At 41.4% G+C, this 23,193-nt stretch overlaps 2 protein-coding genes across 2 annotated transcripts; one reads left to right on the top strand and one right to left on the bottom strand.

Moving 5' to 3' along the window:
- The first annotated feature begins 387 nt into the window (after window positions 1–387).
- On the top strand, window positions 388–5,720 carry bnip1 (BCL2 interacting protein 1). The gene is made up of 6 exons (XM_022751824.1): window positions 388–471; window positions 1,382–1,474; window positions 2,035–2,126; window positions 2,346–2,450; window positions 2,600–2,718; window positions 2,950–5,720. The coding sequence occupies exons 1-6, from the start codon at window positions 391–393 to the stop codon at window positions 3,144–3,146; spliced, it is 687 nt and encodes a 228-aa protein (XP_022607545.1). The 5' UTR covers window positions 388–390; the 3' UTR covers window positions 3,147–5,720.
- Window positions 5,721–6,248: 528 nt separating this feature from the next.
- On the bottom strand, window positions 6,249–9,280 carry LOC111226631 (homeobox protein Nkx-2.5-like). Its single transcript, XM_022751888.1, has 2 exons — window positions 8,719–9,280; window positions 6,249–8,004 (listed from the first exon to the last, which is right to left on the bottom strand). The coding sequence occupies exons 1-2, from the start codon at window positions 9,092–9,094 to the stop codon at window positions 7,391–7,393; spliced, it is 990 nt and encodes a 329-aa protein (XP_022607609.1). The 5' UTR covers window positions 9,095–9,280; the 3' UTR covers window positions 6,249–7,390.
- Between the last annotated feature and the right edge of the window lie 13,913 nt (window positions 9,281–23,193).

Here is a 23,193-nt window from a genome sequence, read left to right as displayed (position 1 = left end):
GTATGTTGATTGTAATGACTTAATTTTCTTAGTAAATAATTATATAGCAAATAATAATAATTTCTCTCCTTTTTGTTGACGTGCATATATAAGAATAATTTAATTAGCTACTTTACAAAATATGCCATTAATAGGGTTTTATTCTGCTAAGATTTTTTCCACGTTAAAGAATATACATTTTTGTCAGTTATGTGAATTATTTCACATAACTGACAAAACATATTTAATTAATTAACGGTATAGTACATAACAGTGTTCTGTTATTACGTTTTATGTTCTGTTTTTTAACATCATAAAATGTATTGGGTATGGTTGTACGGGAAAAGTTGCCAGTCGCAGTTCAAAACAGGCTTCTTGCTTTCCGTAGCTTGAGTCGACTACGTTGGCAACATGGCGTCCTTAGATGTCCACGTCCGAATATGTGAACAAGAAATACTCAAATATGACTTGGAAATCAAAGCTCTCATCCAGGTGCGAGTATTTGTTTGGTAAGACTACTTAGTGCTAGATTACAACATCTGAGCGTTTGGCCTTGTCAATAAGGAGAACCGTGTTTTAGTCTAGTAGCATCTCGTGTGTGCAGCTGCTGCAGTCAGCCGGTGTACCGACAGCCACAGCCGTTCCGCCGACACGAGCTCCCGGTGGAGTAAAAGCGCTTTAACGTATCTCTTCAAGCAAAAATAACTTGTCAAGTGTGCGTACCGAGCTAAGGCAGTGGTATGAGGTGGGAAATAAACGACCAGCATAATAAATCGGCTTTACAGACCGACAACGTTAGCTTATTCTGTTTGGGAGGGAACCGAAACTCATTCCGAGCTTTAAATGTCTAAATGTGCTTTAATTAGGAAAACCAATTCACCGAGTTATATTAGCTCACTCATTATACAGTATTCATCTGTGTACGTCTTGTTTTGAAGCATTTGTAACATTGTAGTCTAGCTTAAGAATTTCTCTTCAGACAGTTGGTGCTAAATTAATTAATTGACCAAAAATGAATTAACAATTTCACAAGAAGTCTTGTATCAAGCAAAAGTTAAAATAATTTACTGCTTTGAGATTCTCAGTGTTGCTGTTTTTCTCAGTTTTTCTATTATTGTAAATTGAATATCTTTGGGTTTTTGACTGTTGGCTTGGCAAAACTAGACAATTGAGGGGCAAGACGTGCGTTTTTCTTTCTTTTCTAAAATTTTAAAGTTAAACAATCATGAAAATAACTTAAGATTAATCTTCCAGAGAAAGCAACACTTACTGCGCAGCACAGTTTCTTTTTTTATTCTCAAATGAGCGCAACATGTTGAAACCAGTGACTTCACCAAACAATGATGCAGGAGAAATGGACTGTATATCTCATTATATCATTCTTATTTCATTGTGTCACCAGGATATTAATGAGTGCACAGGTCCTCAGAGCAAGCTGACAGAACTGAACGCAGATGTGAAAAAGAGTTTCCACAATCTCAGACTGCGAATTCAGGTAAGAAAGGCTGTCTGTGAACACGTCTGTATACATGACATGTGCATGATAATGATACAGTGTGCAGTATAAACCCCTCTGAAACCGAACAAATTCAGCTATTTGTCGATTGAGACATATTTGTGGTTATTAATGTGCGGTAATGTTTCAGCAGCACTGGTGTATCAATTGCCAATGACACATTTCAATACTAAACGAATCAAAACTTATCAAAATGGTACAAGTTTCAAAATAAAACTGCATAAAAATGTTTTCTGGTGCTAGTTAAGGGCGGTGGATCAGTAGATGAGTCTGTTGAGCGTTACACTAAAACTGGTACATAACCTATTGAATCAGTGTTAGACTTAATGCTGACATCAAGGGCAGAGTAAGAATATTAGTGACTGATGACATATCTGTAAATGTTGTTATAAGTATATGTTTAATAAATATCAATTTTGTCATCCTTCCATTAATTGTAATGTTGATCATTTAGAAATAGAATATATCTTTGTAATAATAATAATAACATAATAACCGATGGCTCAGAAAACATCTGTGCTATTTTGTTCCTTCGACAGGACTTAGAGCAGATGGCGATGGAGCAAGACAAAGAGTCTGACAAGCAAACTTTGATCAGTCAGGTAGAGGGACACAAGAAACAGATGCTGAGGTAATGTCTTTTAGTTTGAAATATCCTTCCATTTCCTGAGTTGTGACTGTCAGTGAAATGTAAACTGTTGTGCATATAGTCACATTTCTTTGTTGATAATGCTGCTAAACTGGTGGGAGAGGAGCATGTGACTTTCCTGCTTAAACTTGCTGAATGCTAAATGTAATAAAACTTACTAAATGCAAGATGTGCTTTTTTTCATTTTTGTATAATTTGCAGTAACCAGACAGCTTGGAGGAAAGCCAACCTTGCCAGCAAATTGTCCATAGACAATATGGAAAAGCAGGCACTTCTTAACGGAGCAGATAGTACTGTGAGACAGAGGTGAGCAGCCAATGTCTCCTAATGGTAACATTGTTATTTTTCACAGTATCAGAGTTGTATTTAGAAGAATACATTGTGTGTCACATCTGGGATACTTTTAATTAGCCTGAAGACAATGATATCTAATCTTCTTTATATCTCTTTCTCAGGAAAATGACCAAAGAGGGCCTGGCCCAGACAACCAGTGACATTACAGAAAATCTTATGAGCATCAGCCGGATGATGGCCCAGCAGGTTCAACAGAGCGAGGATACCATGACATCACTAGGTTAGTAAAGGAAACACTTCAAGTAGGGAGTGTGTTAACAAATTCATGATTATCCTGTTTCTACCATATTTATTGAACTTTAACTTTAACCAGTTTACAGTGTTTGAGGGTAACCTGGTTTAATGCACATCATCTGACATGAATATCCACTGATATTAATAATGTGTGCAACCCCACCCTCCTTTCAAGAAAAGGCTTTATGCTTAAAACAGTTTTCTCTTCCGTTTGAAGCAACCTCCTCAAGGACAATCCAAGAGACCAATGAGGAGTTCAAAACCATGACGGGGACCATCCAGCTCGGGAGGAAACTCATCACCAAGTACAACCGCAGGGAGCTCACTGATAAACTGCTCATCTTCCTGGCATTGGCTCTCTTCCTCGCCACAGTTCTCTACATCCTTAAGAAGAGACTATTCCCCTTCCTGTAGACCAGGTACCTCAGTGGAGCTCTCCCACAACCACATACTACAGTACTTTCCATAGTCAGCGCAAATGATTTAAACAGTTCTGAATGCTGTGTGTCATGTTACACACACATTATACATTAGTGTCTGCTCAGAGGAATGTGGTCTGCTCACTCCACTGAACTGTGACGCTTCTGAGGGTGAAATATTGTCCACAAAGAGGAAGATAAGCCTCCGCACCTATAGCTCCATGCAGTGTTTTATTTATTTTAGTCTACATTTTTTCATCAAAGGGAATCAGTGATTCAAGAGGATGTACTTGTGGTGGCACACATTGTGTCAGAGGTTTTTCGTTAGTGAGACAGTAATGCCGTGCATTGCTTTCAATCAAGCCAGACGAGGAACGATGGACGACCCATAGAAATCTTTTTACACATTCCTGTGAACCATCCAGTACAGTTTTTCTTTTCATATTTACCAATGATGAGAATGGTACCTAAAAACTGTATTTGCTGGACCAGTTTGCTTCAGATTTTTAGTGAAGAATGCTGATAATGTGCCGAGAGCTGTAAAACTCATGTCTAAGCATGACACACAGTGAGTTCTCCTGTCGAAAGAATCGGTTTAAGATAAAACAAAATAAAAATAAAATTTAAAAATAACTCTCTAAGGAAAACATTTCTGGAAAAATCTAATTTGATTATCATAAAACAAATACCACCGTAGATATCAGTTCAACATGCTCTTACTGGCATGAATGCCAGTTATGAAAACAATATTGACAAGGAGTTAAAAAAAAGTCGGGTAGGATTGGGAGAATGGACTCGTTTTATATATTTGTCAGTAACTTCTGTTTTAAAGGTACTGTATGTAACATTCAGAAAATCCTTGTTGATGACACCGGTTGCTGCTAACTGCAGTCGCCGTCCTGTTGCTCATGCTCGCACTCCTTAGGGTAGAAGTGAGCGAAGATGCTGGGTGTCTGCCAAAACATATAAGTGACATATAAGACTGAACATGATTAACCAGCATCATGTTGATAGATGAGGTAACTGAAGTTATACTGTTATTATAGTTTGACTATAAACTATATTTGAGACCATAGACTCTCCCTCCAGTGCTGACACAGTGCTAAAACAAAGTGTGGAGATAGGTCTGGCTATGCAAGGATTTATTAAACATGATATTGTTGTCAGCTAGCTTGCTAGCACAATATAGGCTAGTGACGTTGATCAAATCCATTTTCGTTGCAGTATTCATTCACTGCATTTATATTATATGTCGGCGTTAGCTAGCTTGCCAGCTTTATCAATCTCTGTCAACCAAGAGGCTCAGCAATGTCAGCATAGTTAAATTTGCTGGATGATAGCGCTAACGTTTAGTATTTCCACACTTAATCATTGACGTGATAGTTTCCATCACAACTCTCATTTCACTAAATCAATGCACTAATGTTCAATAATCTTAAAGTAGCATAAGTTATAAACAGATGAGAGGCGTGGGATGAGTAATGTTTGACTGGAGATAATGCACATAAAAACTACAAAGTAAAGAACAGATGTTTTGTTTTGTGCTGGAGGAACCAGTTGTTGACATTAGGGGTCTCCATTTCTAAGCTAATATTAGCAATGTTGCACACTGTTGGCGCTGTACAGCAGTGGAAGAGAGGCACTGAGGGAGGGCACTCGGGGCGCAGCATAAACACCACATCTTTAGGATTTTCCTCAAAAAATTCAGCCCAAGTCCTTTACATAGAAAACAGTTCACAGGCTGTTACAGGTGAGCAAGAAAGTTAGGGAAGGTCTTACCTTACAATCCGTTCACACATTAGCATTAAAAAGTCATTAATACATTAACCTTGCTTCACATTCTTACATATAGTACCTTTAACCATTCTGACAGTTTTCCTCTGATATCATGAAGTCATTGCACAAGTCATGTACATGTTTTTTGGGTAATTGTTATTTATAACGAAATACTGTATAATTACTGTAAGGTATAATCATTATTACATTATAATGATCTAATTCTATTTTTGAAAATAGAAATATTTAAATGTTTTTTTTAACTTTATTATGATCCAGGCCCATCTGCATTCACTTGCTGTTTGTGTTTCACTAGCTCAGTAATCAGAATGGGTCTGTATGTGCACTTAAAACTGTGCCTATGTTTTATTCAGTTGGCATACAAGCCAAAAAAAACTTTATTCAGTGTGAGATTCAGAACACTCTCCTCCGTCTCTGCCCATGTTAGCCTGTCTCTGCTGCGCAGCAGAAAAGCTCAGAAAAACAATGAGCAGTCATCACACTGGCAGAGATAGAGCAGCATGCATCCCTGCCTTTCTTCAGATAAGACCCGGAAAAGCAGATTATTCCGACCCGTTTCCCTCTCCCATTCTAGTGTGAGTGGAGGTCGAGGGGGGATATTTTTAGGCTTGTGTGGCGCTGTTATCTGACATTGCCTTTTCAGCACCTCTGAGGAGAGGGTGACCAGAGGAGCTACATGACCTTGCTACCCTCTCTGGAATTGCCTGGCATTGCCATTATGTTAAATACATGTAAATGCTGTCAGTATTGATTATCAATAAACATACAGTCTTCTGGCTTGATGTTTGACATGTGTGTCACATGTATTTGTGGGTTTCTATTACTTAAAATGAGATAGAAGACAACAGCGTATGTGTGGAGAGTCCTGAGAGATGCCTAAGCATCTCTTACTGGGGTAAAGTGGTGGCAGTTGGGCAGAGCCAGTTCTGAGCCTGTTCATATAACTGCACACTTAGCCGAGGCCTCAGGCTCTCTGTCAAGCAAATTGGTCTATTCTTGCATTTAGCACCGCGATAGTGTCAATCAAGTGTTTGGGTTCGTATCTGGATAAGTGGCTTGGGATCTCAGGGGAGTGAACACGGCACCGAACTGTAAACACAGGTAGTGAACGTCAGGAATCTCAGCGACTCCACATTCATGTCGTAAATTTCACAGTTGGACCAGTTTTGTTCAGTTAGTATTTAACTGTTACTTGACATTAACCGTGCAATTTTACCACTGAGTGTGAGTCCAGGTAAACTGAGTCTACCAGTATTCAAATCTGTCAAATGAAACACATAATGACTCCCCAAGGTGTCAAAGAGGTAACATTTAATAATCAACTGTACTGTCCAAAAATAGATAAATATCTTTGATCAGGTAACATCTCAAATGTCCTGATATTTACAAGTACAGAGAGAAGGCTGGTGACTTTCACGGTGGCGTTTGACAGATTAAATCTGTGTTGAAATTACTTTTACACAAATTTCAATTCATGTCAATGAGATTTAAAAAAAAAAAAATACAATAGAATTATTAACAGCATTTCCTTATTAGAACCTGATTTTAAACATTTAGTACAAGTCAAGGTCATGGCTCAGAGCCACCTCAGTCCCTGAAACTTTAAAACACGTGTGTACATGTGTCTGACAGCAGGTTGTAAAAAGTCTAAACTTTAACAACCTTTTAACCCTATTTGAGCATATTGAAGGAAGCTTCCTAACAGCCACTTGAACATTTTAACCAGACACAAACCATATCAAGGTTGTACAGATGTTAAACTCCTTTATGTCACTTATTAGGAGACCCAGCTGCATGGATTATGTATCCTCATATCTATAGATCACTATTAGGCTACATACATATGCTTAATGGTTTTCTAATGTCTTTGTTTTCTCTGAGTGTGTTTTTTAATGATTAAGGAATTAACTGCCAGAGCCAGTTTCAATTTCACATAATAAGAATTAAATATTTGCAAGGCAGAAATAATAACAATAATATTAATTATAATAATGGCCTGTATTGAATTAATCATTTTCCATAGCCTACATAGCTATTGTATTTTACGTCGTCCACCGCTGAGAAAAAGTTACTGTCGTATCTTTTTAAGAAAATAAAACTGAAGAAAAAAAAAATAGAAAATGGTTGCAAATTTAAACTTTAAATTTAAATCAAAACATTTCAAGAATTGTGTAGTTGCACCTTGTGCATGTATTTTTTTTTTTTTTTAATATTCGCTCAAATTACATGTCTGTGCTCTAATGTCACGAAAATAAATGAAAATGTAGCTCTTCAGAGAAAAGCTGGTGCTGAAAACAAAAAAACTACCAAAAGTAAGGCATCAAATATAAGAGAAGTTACAGAAACTCTGCAATATCCTGACACGTTTAAAATGCATGCAGTCAGAAAATAATCCCGTTATATGGAGTTGGTAACACGAGTATTTGATATATTGTCCCTGCTTCACCATGTCCTAATGCTATGTAATGAGGAGACCCCATTACTGGAGGAGAATGTGTTCTGCACATTATTCAGGTCTCCTACCCCAAAGTTCATGTAATTCCCGTTGTTGGAGGATCCTTGCATAGTTTGCATTGTGGCTGCAGGATAGTTACACGCATAGTTTGTGTTGCAGCTGGGGCTGGTGTAGTTACTGAAAGCTGGATAGTTGTTATAAGTGAAATGGTTGATGTGACCCATGCTGTAGGAGGGGTTGTAGGTGGCAGTGTCTGCCGCCAGGCAGGGCTTCCCATCCCGCACCAGCACCGGCACCGACACCCTTCTGGGCGGCGGCAGAGACACCATCTCCAGGCTCTGGTCCTGCCTCTGCCGCTTGCACTTGTACCTCCTGTTTTGGAACCAGATCTTCACCTGGGTCGGCGTGAGTTTGAGCACCCCGGCCAGGTGGTCTCTCTCCGGGGCGGACAGATACCTCTGCTGCTTGAAGCGGCGCTCCAGCTCGTACACCTGCGCCTGGGAGAAGAGGACCCGCGGCTTCCTGCGTCTCCGGGCCTTGGGTCGATCCGGTTCCTCGGTTTTTATATCCTCCACAGGCTCGACAGGCGGACTGAACTCCTCTGATGAAACCAGACAGAGAGAAAATCATGAAAAAAAATCTGCAGATGTGACTACTTAACATAGGGCCATATGGATATTTTATTTTTAGACCCATTCTTGCTGCTACAACTATTAGATTACAAAAAGCACCAATAAAAAATAATGATAACTATAACAACAACAACAACAACAACAACAAAAATAATAATAATAATAATAATAATAATAATTACCAGCATTATATATCTATTATATTTTATGATATTAAGTAGCATGGCTAGGCTAGTGCCAGTTCTGCCAAGTTTGGCCGTTCAATTCGCATGGCCACCCATGATGTATTCAGTGTAATCTTGGGAAAAATTAATTTACCTACATGTAACGCATATGGCATGTAATTAAATAACTTAATATAATCGATGTCAAAAATGCCGATGCAACTTGTGTATTATTCTTACGGATTTCTTCTTAATAAACGGTAAACAGTAGGCTATAACAGGCCTACAAGAAAATCCTGAACATCAACTTAACATTTATTTTTTATTTACATGTTAAGATACCGTTTAAAGGTCTGTGTCCTGAAGAAGAAGAAAAGAATCCTATTAGAGTTGGCTGCTTTGATGGAGTTGTTTTCAGTTTATCAGTGGCGTTTTGCACACATCAAATAACATGAGTCAGTATAGGCCTAATCACAGGCCTGCAAAATAAAATAAAAAGTTGTCCTCTCATCAACTAACCTTTTCTGCGTTTCCCCACAAACGCGTCTGATTTCCCATCCTTAATTATATCCATCTCTAAGAAGGATTTCCCATAAAAGGTGGTAGCAAAGCTGAGCGCGTTGCCTCTGCCCGCTCTGGACTCGTGGAGGTCTTCTCCAAACAGCGAGGCGGCGGCGGACGACATGTCCCGGAGAGGCTCCTGCTTCAGGCGGGCCAGCATGCAAGAAGAGGAGGAGGAGGAGGAGGATGAGGAGGAGGAGGAGATCGGCACGGTGCTGCAGCAGTCCATACGTGAAGAAACGTCCAAGGAAGACACCATAACGTCATGACTCTGCTCCAAGTTTAATATATCCTTTACAGAGAAGGGAGTGGATGTGCTGGGACTGGGAAACATTGCCAAGAACTCAAAAAGAAAACCTATTAACCTGTCAACTGGAAGCAGCAAAAAGACGTCAACAAACCCTCTGTCCTTCCTGGTAATATTTACTGGGTTGAAGTATTAGTTTGGTATACCAGAGTGATCTTGAGTGAAGTGTGCATTTTGAATGTCAACCCTGTCTCCAAACTTTTTTCTTGGCCTCCCTCTCCCACCGGTGACGCAGGGGAGGGAGGGGGGAGTCGGCGGGTCCCTCTATATGGAGCCACTGATACTCCCATTTCATGACGTAAAGTGATATCTGGTACACGTTAGGCTTGATGTTACTTATGGGCCTATATGTGTTCATCCACTGCAAAAACACCCAGCGAGTGCACATCTTATTATTCGCACTGCAAAGGAAAATAAATTGTTCTAAATATTTTTTCATCAGTCAGGGATTTTCTCTATCCCAATGGACAGATCTGCCTTGTTTTACAATAGCCATGATTTATAGAATTATCAAATTACTTGAAAATATAAATATGGATATTTTTCAGCTTTGTAGTTCGTCATTACGCACAATGGAAACGCGTTTCCAGTTTACACAACAGTAGACTATTTGGGCGAATGTTTACACACATCTTCAAGTGCAAAGAGAAATAATTTATCCAACTCGGTGTGTATCAAAATGCTATAATAACAACAAAGTAGATAAACTTAGCATTATTTAGGTCAGTGGAAGGAATTAACAGGGGTGTCAATGTGTCTGCTGAACCTGATCGTGCGCGTGCATGTGTGTTTTGGGTGCCGGTCTTCGCCTCATCCGACGGGAAACTGAGCAGACGAGCTTCAAAAGAGAGAAAAAAAAGAGGCGAGTAGACAACAGGTTGAGTCCCTGAACACAGAATCTGAAACCAGGAGCGACACACTCTGCTGTCTGCCTCCAAGAGATTCTGGAGCCACTGTCTGCCTTATCAGGACGTGATAACAGATGACAACAAACCTGCTTCACACACACACACACACACGCACACGCACGCACACACATACCTTCCCACCCACGCTGCAGGCCAGGTTATCCTGAAGAAGTGTCATATATGACACCCAAGTTTTAACCAATAAAACAGCCCCATTTGATTGATTTTAAGCTTTTTAATTTGACCATTTTGATCAATTTTGTTTTATTCCAAGACAAGTGATCAAATTAAAGTTCCAAGGAGCAAGACACATCACCTCCAGGTGCATTCTTCAGGATGTAATCTGATGAGAGGATGTCAATTAAGCATCAGATCACAATCAGCATACAATTCACAGATCAAAATAACAATGTGCAAATCATTTCCCCGTGCAACAGTAAAAATGGAGACAACTGTGCGTAATGACGCATAGCCTCCATGTGTTTCCCCCCGCACGGTTGGCACTAAACCTGCTATTAATGCCTGTGGAGACGGTCACAGGAGACAGACAGTATTATCGTTTGTTTTATCTTCAGCGTTTAGCACAGCCACGGGGTAAATGGGTCCCCCTGTCTCCGACCCAGCGATGGTGTTTATAGTTTTAAAGACTATTTGTGCGCGTCGCCAGCTGATGAATGGCCGTAAAATCTTTCTCAGGCGCACTGAGAGTCAACACTGGCCCGGCTCTTGCTGTAATAATTGGCGAAATAAAGTAAACGCACAGGGGCGAAACGCAAGACATGGGAAAATGTTTTCATCATGATTGATTTCCACTCGCCGTGCGCAGTTTGAGTGCAGTGTTTTGGTGGAATAGCAGTTTCCCCCAGTTTTCTGTCTTCAGTCGGAAAAAAGAAATTGAAAATTCAAACGATTTTGTCCAGCGGGCTAACTCATAAATTATCCACCAAATGAAATACATCTTCACATCTACTGGATTGTGAACTATTCTGTCAACTGTAAATTGAACATGACAGGTCTGGCATGTGTTTCTCATCCCTAATGCGTCGTCCTGCAGCAGCCCGCGGTCCCCTTTGACCCGTCTTTCTGCAGCACATCTCCAACTCAGATAAAGCTTCAGATAAGGTTGCTTAAAAACTTCCGCTGCACGAACGTGTGGGTATTTTGAGGGTTGAGTGTCGTAATGGGGAGCCTCTTCGTGCGTGTGTGTGTGTGTGTGTGTGTGTGGGTGTGTGTGTGTGTGTGTGTGTGTGGGTGTGTGTGTGTGTGTGTGTGTGTGGGTGTGTGTGTGTGTGTGTGTGTGTGGGAGAGAGAGAGAGAGAGAGCGAAAGAGCAAAATTAAAATTTTTGTGTCGTTCCTAGACGCCTTAAGATGGGCTGGTATTCTCTGCCCTGGAGGCCTTTGGGTGATTTACATCCATTAACGGTTTGGTAATTAGACTAATTAGGATTGAACAGGCTCATTAAGATATAATCCGGTTAAGAATGACATAGCAAACGTTTTACACTTTCTCCACAAAAACTGGTTAGCCCTAATACAAAAATGTCAGCGCTTTGGTGGACAGAGCAGACCTGTTTAAAACTCTGTGACAACTTGACAACTCCAGCATTCAAAACTTTGTATCTGCAAAAATATACAAAAATAAATTATAAAATGTAAAAATTATAAGAAGTACTCATTCTGAGTAATTGCATCTTTTTGAATTATTGGTTTAGATTCATTGTTATTATATCATATAACATTTAAAAAGATTATTACTGTGTTAACTTTGTTAACGTTTTAGTGCAGTTGGCATTCGTTTTAACTATTGGCTTGTTTAAACTGTTCTACCTCATTTAATAATATTGATTATAATTTACATGTAATCCTAAATTGCAAAGTAACTTCATTTCATCTGTAATTCAATTTATTGAGTAAATAAAATGAAACACTTCCGTTCAAATGTAGAGGAGTAAATGTAGTGTCTCAACATGTTGCTAACATATAATACATGAGTAAATGTACAGTAGTTGCTTTCACACTGTCATACATTATTGAGAAGCTTGAGATCCCACAATAAAATAAAAAAAACGAAATGTTAAATGCCATAGAAAATGTTACATTTTAAGAACACAAAATGACATGTAAAATAACAGAATATGGTGAGATTCAATAAAACATTTATATTTGACTAATTAAAATAGTGAATAGGTGAACACACTGTGAATCCGTCTGATCACACAGATTTTTCCAAAGTCTCACAGCTCAAAAATAAAAAGCCCATTCCTGATGTCTTTAATCTGGAACCTGGGACAGCCAGAAGAGCCTGTGCGAAGGACTTACGACACATCCTGGTTAATAGCCTACAGAACTAAGGACTGTAATGTTTAAATCTGCAAAAACTGTAAACTTCATTGGCAACTTCTGAAAGCAGCGGCGTACTCTGTTTGGATATATCAAGATCCTTCTGATGAGAGCTTTTCTTACAAGGAAAATGGAGTTACAATAATCTAGACGGAAGAAAATACCATTGTTTCCTAACCATCTAAGACTACTCCACTAAAGTAAGTAATACAGTTGTATTTTATTTTATTCTGATATTGACATTGTATTTTCTAGTCATTAGAATTTTTTCCATGTCCCAGGGTCCAGGTGAAATGCAGCATTTATTCAAAAGAAAACATCCTAAAATAGTTCAACTTTGAAATTAAATTAATTCAAAATTAAAATTTATCTGCATATATTTGATATGTTGATACTGTAAATTTCTGTGAAGGATCTGGTGAATCATTGTGAATCATCATTAATCATCATGAATTTATCATTAATGTCAACGTTAACATTTTTAACAAAATAAATCTGTTTCCTGTTTCCTGCTTTCTGCAGGTGAACCTACCATAAATACTGAGTGGACTTGAATTTGAATTATTAAATTAAATTAATGTCTATTAATTAATTCACTAATTAATCAACTTCAAATTACAGATAAACCTTGAAGTGATTCCCATCAAAACATCAGACGTCACAGCTCTCGTGTGACCCAGCAGATCTGTAGCCTGATACAGTGGAAACTCATATCACCACCTGTTTTTCCATCTTTCTTTTCAAGAGGTCTTTATATAATTCATTTCACAGTGTACTTCCTTATCCCCACATGTATCAGTTAATTGGCGATACGGTCAAATTTGCTTCTAGCCCAAGGTCAGGTCTTGGCAACTGCACTCTCATGCTGCGTCTCCATCTCTGCTGCACCCTGGATGTTTCACATAATATTAGTGGACTGCAATTGATGTGGTTTACTGACTGATGAGTTAAATCTTTGGACCCTTGCCCCTGCATCCTCTCCACCACTCTACTCTGAGTTACACCACCACCATGTGGCTGCTGCAGGAACACAGCCTAACTTTGGTTTTGTCCATTTACTTCCTTGACTTTTAATGATAATACAGATTTTTATTATGAAAATGATGGTAGGGGAGGTTCAGCTGTGGCAGAGATCAATCACACTATGTGACATGACTGCAATCACAAGCATCCACTGATCCGGAGTCAGGTTTATTGCAACTGGAAAGTAATTGAATATGGCAGCTATGTCGAGAGCCATCTGTCTTTGCATCATTTGTCTTGTCTGTGATGGCGATAGCAGCATCCCCTTCATCTACCCTCTGTCCTCTCCCTCCTCCCACCCGCCTCCCACAACCCTCACACACACTCCCCAGGTCATGTTCATAGGCTTGGCAAGGCTTCACACACTCCTCCGCTGAGTTCAAGGTGATGTTAGGGCCCCCAGGGGACATAAGAGGATGGATCTTACTCTGCCTCGATTTAGTTTTGTCTACGGCCCTCTACAGCTGATGTTTGAGGTCAGTAGTGGGATATTGTTGTGTTGTAGCTCATGAGCTGATGAATGGATTTTAAGGGACAGGTTGTGCTATGTTGACATATGCAGACTGGTTGTGCAACAGGGAATAACAAAAGACATATTAAAGTTTTAATGGTTAAAATTGAAGCAGCAGAAGCCCGAGCATGAGTCAAGCTCCAAAAACACTGGTTCCTGCAGTTCCCATAATGCAATTCAACAGCATCTTTTATTAGACTTTAGCTGCCTGTTAAATGCCTCATCTTTCAAAGTCCACACCTCCTGTTTGTAATGCAAACAACACATGAATAGTGGTTTAGCAATTTAAGGCACCTGCCATGAACTGCAAGATCCCACGTTCGAGTCCAGTCAGGGACCTTTGTAGCACGTCGCTCCCTGTACCTCCCTTCTTTCCTGTATGCACAGTAGACAACTGCAGTCCGCACTCTGCAGAACCAGCAATAGACCATTACTCTCTATTACTATTAGACTATAGTCTCTGGAAAATGCCTCGGTAGCCAAGACCAACACAGAAACACAAGTACAAGCTTCTTTCCTCAGGCCATCAGGATGGTGAACTCTGTCCTCTGACCTCTGTATATCCCCAGCACATTGTCTTTGGTTTATCCTTTGGATTCCCCCGAACATTACATATTTGCACTTGTGGTAAATGTGCATGTACTTGTTGTTTTTTATCTTGACTTTTTTTTCATCCTTAATATTTCCTTTTTTCACCTTATTCTTGTTGCACAGTTTAGCAGCCAGGGCACCAGGTTACAGGGTACCCATGACGTGCTTGAGTTTCTGATCTTTGTGTGTGTTACAGGAACCAGTGTTAATCATTTTGAAACCTTTTGATTGGACTAAAATGTAGTTTTTTGCTTGCCCTGTATGCACAAGACTCCTCTCAACATGTTGCTGTTACATGTGACTGCGGTAGAGTCAGGGTGTAACTAGAAACCTTTGCCCCCTTGACAGAACATTTCTTTAGGCCTACTGATATTGTTGTGGGCCTTCTCCAGCTGTTAACTCCTGGTTGCCTTGTATAGTTGCACTTCTCACCTATCTAGCAACACAACACTATTACACTGTGAACCACTTTGTTGGTATGTACTGTATATGGCTTTGGCTGTGTTAGCATACAAATCTGCCACAGGGGGGCAGCATCACACAGTACTTTTCTAACTCTCCCACAATACTGGCTCAAAGTCATCTTGTCTTTTTGGATAAAAGAAACACAATTGAATATTTTGTCACATCATTAAGTCATATTCAGATTATAGATTTTTTTTCTTTTTGCTACTCTTTCTCCCATGTCGTGTTGAATGCTGTGTACAGGTGAGACCACCCTACTCATATAGCCACAAATGATTGGTGCCTCAAAAGTGTGTTTATCTCATCTGTTCAACTCTAAATTATACTTGACTGGTGCGCTAGGAACTATGTAATTTCCCTAATGCTCGGCCTATTTGTAAATATACGGTCTAACTCGGTGTCCTTCTTTGTCCCCTCTTTAAATATTAGTTTTCATGATCATGAGATCATCATACCAGAGTCCGCCAGTGACCCAGCACCGACTATGTGCCCTGAGGTTTACAGCGTCTCTCCACGAGCCTGCTTGTGCTGTATCAGCTGCCGTCGCTTTATGGCTCTTAATTCACCCAGCCTTCCCTGAGCCCATTTAACATGCTGACTGCTCTGTTTTCCATGCAATTGGAGTTGACCAAGAAATGAGGTAAGAGCATTGCTAATAGGCTAAATGACCAACATTGTTCTAAGGCTTGCCGGAGCAGCTTGATTACCACACTTGGCCCAATGGATAATTTATGTGGAGACAAAGGTGACGTGCAAACAGCCCCGGTCTCTGGGCACGTCTCCGGTCAAGGATGAGCACTCTGCCACCCATCAGGTTCTGACACACACACACACACACACACACACACACACACACACACACACACACACACACACACACACACATAAAGACACACACGCAGTCAGCTGTGACGTCCATATATTGCCAGGGAGGCCACCACGTCCTTGGCATCATCATGACTGCTTCCTGTGCAAAAACTCTGGTGGTACACACACATAAACACATCATTCAGTTACTCTGACTCCATTGTCAGTACCGCAAATTGTGTGGCAGGTAGTGCAGCATTTAGAGCATCGATCATTGTGTCGTCATCTTGGCACAGAGATCCTGGCTGGACAGATTCGACACTGCTACGTCCAACTCCGGCCCATTATTCACAGTATTTGACAGTGGACTTGAGGGACACCAACATGGCGGCTTGACACATGTCTTGGACACTCACTAAGAAGCCTGTTGAGCAGGTTAAAGCAGAGCAGAGGAATAAAAAAAATTGAAAAAAATAGGCTAATTATAACACTCTGCGCTGTGAGTGCTTCTCTGTGCATTGAGCTCAGCCACCAAGTCACCTAAGCAAGCGCAAGGCTGCGTAAGGTTACTGTACGGCCAAGGTGTGTGTGTCTGTCTGTGTCTGTGTGTGTCTCAGAGAGAGAGAGAGAGAGAGAGAGAGAGAGAGACAGTGTGTTAATGTGTGTCCTCTTCCTGTCTTTCCTCACTGCCTGTCTCTCCCTCTCTAATGGGGACAGTATGAGAAGAGAGCTTGTGCTCCGTCTGGACCTTTCTAATTGCCCCTGCCACAGAGGCCTGATACAGCAAGACCCTGTGTTCCCAGCAGGTCAGGCGTGTGTGTGTGTGTGTGTGTGTGTGTGTGCGTGCGTGTGTGTGCGTGTGCGTGTGTGTGTGTGTGTGTGTGTGTGTGTGTGTGTGTGTGTGTGTGTGTGTGTGTGTGTGTGTGAGTGTGAGTGTGAGTGTGTGTGTGAGTGAGTGAGAGAGAGAGAGAGTGGGAGAGAGAGAGGTAGAGAGAGAGAGAGACTTGGGCAGACAGAATCATCACTCAGGTGGTGCTCCCTTGGCTCCACCACACAAATTCAGGCCCCACATAGAGAACACCATTCATTATAAATATCAGAGCTACAGGAGCAGAGCGCAGGGGTTGTGAGAAGAGATACGAGAGGGGGGAGGAGGAGGTGAAGGAGGACAGGGCAGGACAGAGAGATGAGCAGAGAGAAAGAGCGGAGGAGTGCAGCACAGGTAAAGATGATAGATATTCGTTCAATGACATTTCAATAAATTCGACGCAAACGTTTCAGTGTCGTAATCAACCCACTGGGTTTAGAGAAAAGCCCACAGGATGCACACACATGTACACCACACAGGTATGCAGCTCCATGTTATCCTAGCACATAATCTTCAGGCAGCCCTAAGACCCTCTGCTATACTGCCAGGCCAGGTTATGAAATCCACCCAGGGCCAGGTTACAAAAATCCTCTCTGTGACATCTGCCAGAGAAGGCAGCTCCGTGTTGACAGATGGGCACAGCATTCCTGGGCCCCGGGCCTCGCCAGTGCACTGCCAGGAGCTGGACTGAAGGAGCCATGGAGAGGCTGACTGGCATTTCTTTACACCTATGTGCTTAATTTCTGTGGCAACCTCGAGGCACGTACAACATGAGTTACATTCCCTGAATGCTGCTCCTTCAAACTGACACGTAGGGGCAGTGATGGGTGTTACTGGGGAATGAATAGGGTAGTGATGGGTGTGGATTAAGGCATGTGTCTGACTTAATTAAAATGGGATGGAAGCTATGAGGGTCATCTTGATTTGGTCACTTCTCCTTGTTAATTTCCTGTGAAGTCATTTCTTTCTGCCTTGTTTCATTCACCGGCAGCATCAAGTTTACACTGATCTGAATGTTTAAGAGAAACTTTTTGTAGCGGTTTACCTCCACAGCTGAGGCAGGCTCAGTCCCTTGCTGGCCCAGTTATGTGATCTATGTCCAGGCAGGGAAGAAACGTTCGACCCCTTCCCCCAGCCTCATGCTGCTTCCACAGGGATAGTGTTTTACATGCTCAAGGTGAGTGGAATACCAGCGCAGCTCCCGTTAGCCCTGTGCTTTACTCGCTTGGGGTCCCCATTTCTCTGCCCTATCTACCACTGACCACCTGCTCCAACACCGTCCCCTAACCAGGTCACACTAATGAAACCTGCATGTGGCCACTTAGCAGCCGCTCAGACTGCACACTCAAATAAAACGCAGACAATCATGAGGCCAAGATATAGGCTGTTTGAATTCTTTCTCCGTGAAAGTCAAACCATTTCTTGCGTTTTCACATGTAGAAAAAAAAAAATGTACAGTACATTTTACTTTGCAATTCAGCAGAACATTTGGAACACAAATATAGCTTTGGCATAGCTGAACTTAATAGGCTGGCATTCTGCAAAACCATGCCACATTCTCCGCAATCACCACTCTTTAACATCTAGCACTGCATGGACACAGTGTTCCAAGACGCAGTGCATGGAGGGTGCCCTGCCAACTCCTCCGACAGTGAGAGATTACAGTGATTACTCCTAAAGCAATCTCACTATGGACTGATGTATGCACCGGGGGTCAGAGGAGGGGACGGTGGAGGGGGGCAGGAACATTGGCAAGTTTCACAGCCGAAAACAAAAAAGACCAACAAACGTGAGCGAGTCGTTGACCTCAAAATCACTGTTAAAACACGGTGTCCCCATTTGGTAATTATCCTCCTCCAGAGATGAGGTCAGGCTGAAAATCAGCTGAAAACAAAGTGGGATGATAATGGCAGCGGTGGTGACGGGAGCGAGAGAGTGAAAAGGAAAGGAGAAGAGGACATGACAGGGTGAAAATGAGAGAGAGAAAAGGGAGAGGAGCGAGAGAGTGTGGTGGAACTCGCTGCTTGGTGTGAGTGAGCATGGGAAATGCGTGGGACTTCTGGACCATCACTGGCTCCAAGGAGATCTGTTTGGTGACTGACGCACAGGGACGGACGTACATATATGCATGGATACACACACACATGCTCACACACACACACACACAACCAACCAAGTGTAGAGCCATTCATTCACCTCTCCGCAACACTACATTCAATGTTTGCCTGCAGCAGACGACCATGTGAGCTACTTACCTGCACTTTTTCGCTAATTTAAGTTTTCATTTGTTGCACGTTTCTTCATTCACACAGTAAAAACTCGTCATTCATCTGTGGTCTGCAGCTGTTGGTGATGCTTTTCACTTGTCGAGGGGTGATGCAAAACCAGTGCTGCCCAAATTGCACCAGCAGAGGGCAAAATCTGGTCAGAAACTATAATGGAGAGTCTCTCAAGCTCACATGCATGTACACACAGACACACACACACATATTCATGTGTCTACATGCACAGATGCACGCCCCACTGTTCAACACACACACTCGCACACACACACACACACACACACACACACACACACACACACACACACACACACACACACAGCCCTTACTATGTCAGCATTTGCATTCTTCCACTTGTGGTAACATATAGTATATACAGTTCACAGCGTAAAGAGTTTATATTACATGTTCTGGTGAGTGTATAGATCTGGACATATAGCAGGCTTACCAAGCACGGAATTACCTCCTTCAAATGAAATGCAATGATTGGCCCTTAAAAGCCCAATCAGATCTTAATAAAATATCATGTTTGGGGAGGAAAATGTGAGGAATTGGCCCCTGAGTTCATTTTAGTGTGCACAAGGATTAAACCTCCACACAGGTAGCTGTCATCTGTGAGCTGTGAGGTCTTCATGCTGACTCCCCTATGAGCTCACCTCATGGTAGATTATGAGCCACTGGGGTATGTCTTGGTTCAGGCCAAACTCTGGCAGGATTCAACATGATGCGGTCTTTTCTCATGTCTTGGTTATTTTTATGGCTGAGGTGGTGGTGGAGCCTTTGGGAGGTCTGATTACCCTTTGAAAATAAGTCACAGTACAATCGCAGCTCCCTGCAGTGGCTGATACAGGCCGCTACTCTGTGAATCCAGCTTTGATGAAGCAAGACTGCAAAGGGCGGTTGTGAGCAGCAGCATGTTATTAGGCAGCATTTACTGTATGTGGCACATTCAGCTCCATCGGAGCGAGCCATGTGGCCCACGCCTGTGTAATTTTTTTTTATGCTACGTTTTTATGTTTCATATACGTCTTTGCAGAGAAGTTAGCCATAGGTGGTTTAGGTCAGCTGTTGTCAAGCCCATGCTGAGGGTTGAGGGAAACAAGGCTGCTCAGGGCCATGACGTGTGCTGTTACTGCATGCGTGTGCACTTTTATACGGCTTTAATTACAGACTGTGAACACAGACAGACTTGTTTATTCTGCTGCGTAGTATACACTGAGGCCTGGTTGGCACCACAAACACATGTGCCACACACACACACATAGAGACACACACACACACACTCTGCTTTGTAGTAGTAAAAGTATCTATCCTGGACAGCGCAGCAGGTTGTACCTGCCAGTTGAGTGAGTCACTTGTATTTTATGTCCATTAGTTCAGTCATTTATGGATATCTGAGAGCAGGGCATCACCACAAACAGGCAAGGTCGTCTGACATTAAAAAGTTCTTCTTTTCATCATTTTGTGATAAATAGCTCACATCTTTTTCTACTTTGTAGGCATTAAGCAATTCAAAGGTTTCCAGAATTATTGTAAGGTATCACCACCTTAAAATTGTATTCTAATTCCCTCAGCTTAAACAAACTATCTAAAGCTATTTAAAGGGCATCAGCCTAACATAGGCTGCTTTATTTTGAGTAGACGAAGAAGGTATAAATAGACTTAGAGGAGTGCAACAAGCGAATGCTTCATATGAAATGGCTGGCGTTACATCATTGCCTGTGAGAGTGAAGTTCTGGAGAGGCGCTGGGCTCTCTGGGCCAGCCATTATGGTTTGTACTAATGTTCTGGTTTCACAATCCAAACATTCTAAGAGCTGTTATTTGCTCTCTTTTTCCCTTTTACTCAGTAATTCTGCTTCTTTTTTTCAGCCGAGCAAAGCTGTCAACAGAGAGGAGAAGCAGCTTTAAGTGGGAGACAGAAAAGGGGTGGAGGAGAAGGACGACAGAGACGGGAAGAAGAGAGTTGGATGGAGAGAAACACGTAAGACAACACAAACGGCAACTCTCAGGTTTGCAAACTGTGTCACCTGTGGGTTAAAATTATCACAAGCCACGTGTCTATATACATCTCTCCATGTATACATAGTGGGTGTATGGGTTTGTCCACGCATGTGCAGAAAGAAAGTCCGCTTTATTAAGGGATGAAAATGACTGGGTGCTTCCCTCCTGGGCCACTCCTCTTTTCCCAACCACTCAAACAGCAAGGTGTATCTCTGTACAGAAAGTCTGTGGAGTGCTGCTAGTGAGGCAGCGTCCACCAACCGTGGTTGGCATACTGCAACTCATCATTACTGTTGGCCTCAGCTGGCGCTACTGAAATGACTTGTATAAGTGAATCAGTGCTGCTGTGAGAAGTTCCAACTGGTAGCTAAATCACTAGACAGACCAGCGTCCCCCATCATGCATCTCTCCTGCATTTATCCCCTGTCAGTAACAGAGCCTGCTCTTTTTCAAACACAGTATAACGAAGTATAGCTGAGTCAGCATACTCTTACACCAGACTTGTGTCTCTAAGTTGGCTCATAGGTATGTCATTCTGTTCAATGTGCGGTGCTTGAAAAGAGAAAAAACCTTTTAAATTTGAAGTGCAGAGATAATGAGATGAGAACATAATTTGTGGTGGGAACATTTAGGATGGCTGCTTCTGTGAGACACGGCTGGGATGTGTTCCAGTTTCATTCTATATTCAGTTTTTCTGTATGACAATGTAGCGCACTCAAACGGGAGAGATTACGAAATAAATGCACTACACTTATGAACGTGAATAGACAGGCCCACAATACAATGCACAACTGAAATGAGGAATCCACAAAAAAAAAAAAAAAAACTTCTCAGAAAACCATTAAATAAATAATTGCAGGCATATTTTTTATACTATTTATTTATTTCCAAATTTGAAAATGGCAGTTGCCTTCAAATGTCATCATACATATACACACACCATGTTCCTTTTACATGTATTACACTAATAATAAAGGACATTCATTTCTTGGATACTATCCACTTGAACAGTCACCGCAACTGCATAGCATTACTTTTAAATTTTATCAAAACATATATTGCCACACAGTTGTCACAACATTTTTGCCAAGAATTAGATGAGATGGTCAATATGACTCAATATCTGTACGCTAAATACGAATCTACAATCTACATCCATGCTAAGCTAATTAGCTGTAACACTGTTTATTCAATTTGTTTAGTCGTTCACATGCAAGGATACTTCTAAAGGGCACATTAGAGCGCTCAGGCCATATAGAACTACTAGATATTGCAAGATGTAAACAATAAACATAGTGACACTCAAGGAGGTTACTATTTTGTTTATTCAGAGGGCCATCGTAGACGGTAATGCCCCTAAACTAAGCACGTTGTGACAATGGAGTTTGTTTCTTTCGATTTCTCAATGCGAGAAAAATTGACGAAGTGTCCACCAGGACATTTGATAATTTGCTCAGTCAAATTTAGCCACTCATCACACACCACAACACACACACTGAGCGTGTCACTTCAGCGGAACGGCTTCTAGTGTTCATGCACATATTGCATCTTGTGTCTTGCGCACGCGTAGTGTTCATTTCTGACAACGTGCAAAACCAATGCGCCAAACAGACACAGGATATGTGAGGCGGCCGGACATATAGCAAGTATATCCTCACTTCAACTATCAGCAAGAAAGAAAAGTGTCTTCTGAAAAGTCGAACTATTGCTTTAAGATCTTTCCTTGTGCTGGCGACTGTCCATCCCACCTGTGCAGTAACCCCAGAGTTTTACTACCGTTGTGTTTTTGCCAGTGTTAGCAGTGCGTATGAGTAGAAATTAAAAACCACAGGTGATGGCCTCTTATTAAGTTGTGGCCATCAGTCAAGTCAACAACTCTGCTGAACACTCAGTGATTGTGCATACAGTCCGTACAAAAGAAACAGAAATGTGATATTTTGACTAATGGTGTGCGAGTTGAGGAAAAGTCAAATCACCTCTGGGTCATTGACAAAGTTATTGGAACACAATGTGTTTAAGATTCGTACAAATGGCAGGTCCCCATCCCAAGGAGAAAATTTTGGGTCATTACAAATGAAATGTTGGAAAAAAGGAACCTGGTGTGCCCACTGTGTTCTTTTCAAGCTGGCATGCTGTTAAACCTAACAATTGGTCTTTCACCATTTGTCAATGGGCTGCCATTATTTCATTGACACAAGTCATGTTTTCTTAATCTATAATTACTCTGCAATTGCAAACCAGCTGTAAAATCACAAGGATGGCAGTTCTTTACGTGCTATTGGTCTGAGCTGCTAAACTGTCTCAGCATTTGCTTTTTTTTACACATA

The sequence above is a fragment of the Seriola dumerili genome, unplaced genomic scaffold, assembly GCF_002260705.1.
Source record: "Seriola dumerili isolate Sdu_G_001 unplaced genomic scaffold, Sdu_1.0 BDQW01000161.1, whole genome shotgun sequence".
Lineage (NCBI taxonomy): Eukaryota > Metazoa > Chordata > Actinopteri > Carangiformes > Carangidae > Seriola > Seriola dumerili.
This window is presented reverse-complemented; position numbering and strand designations above follow the sequence as displayed.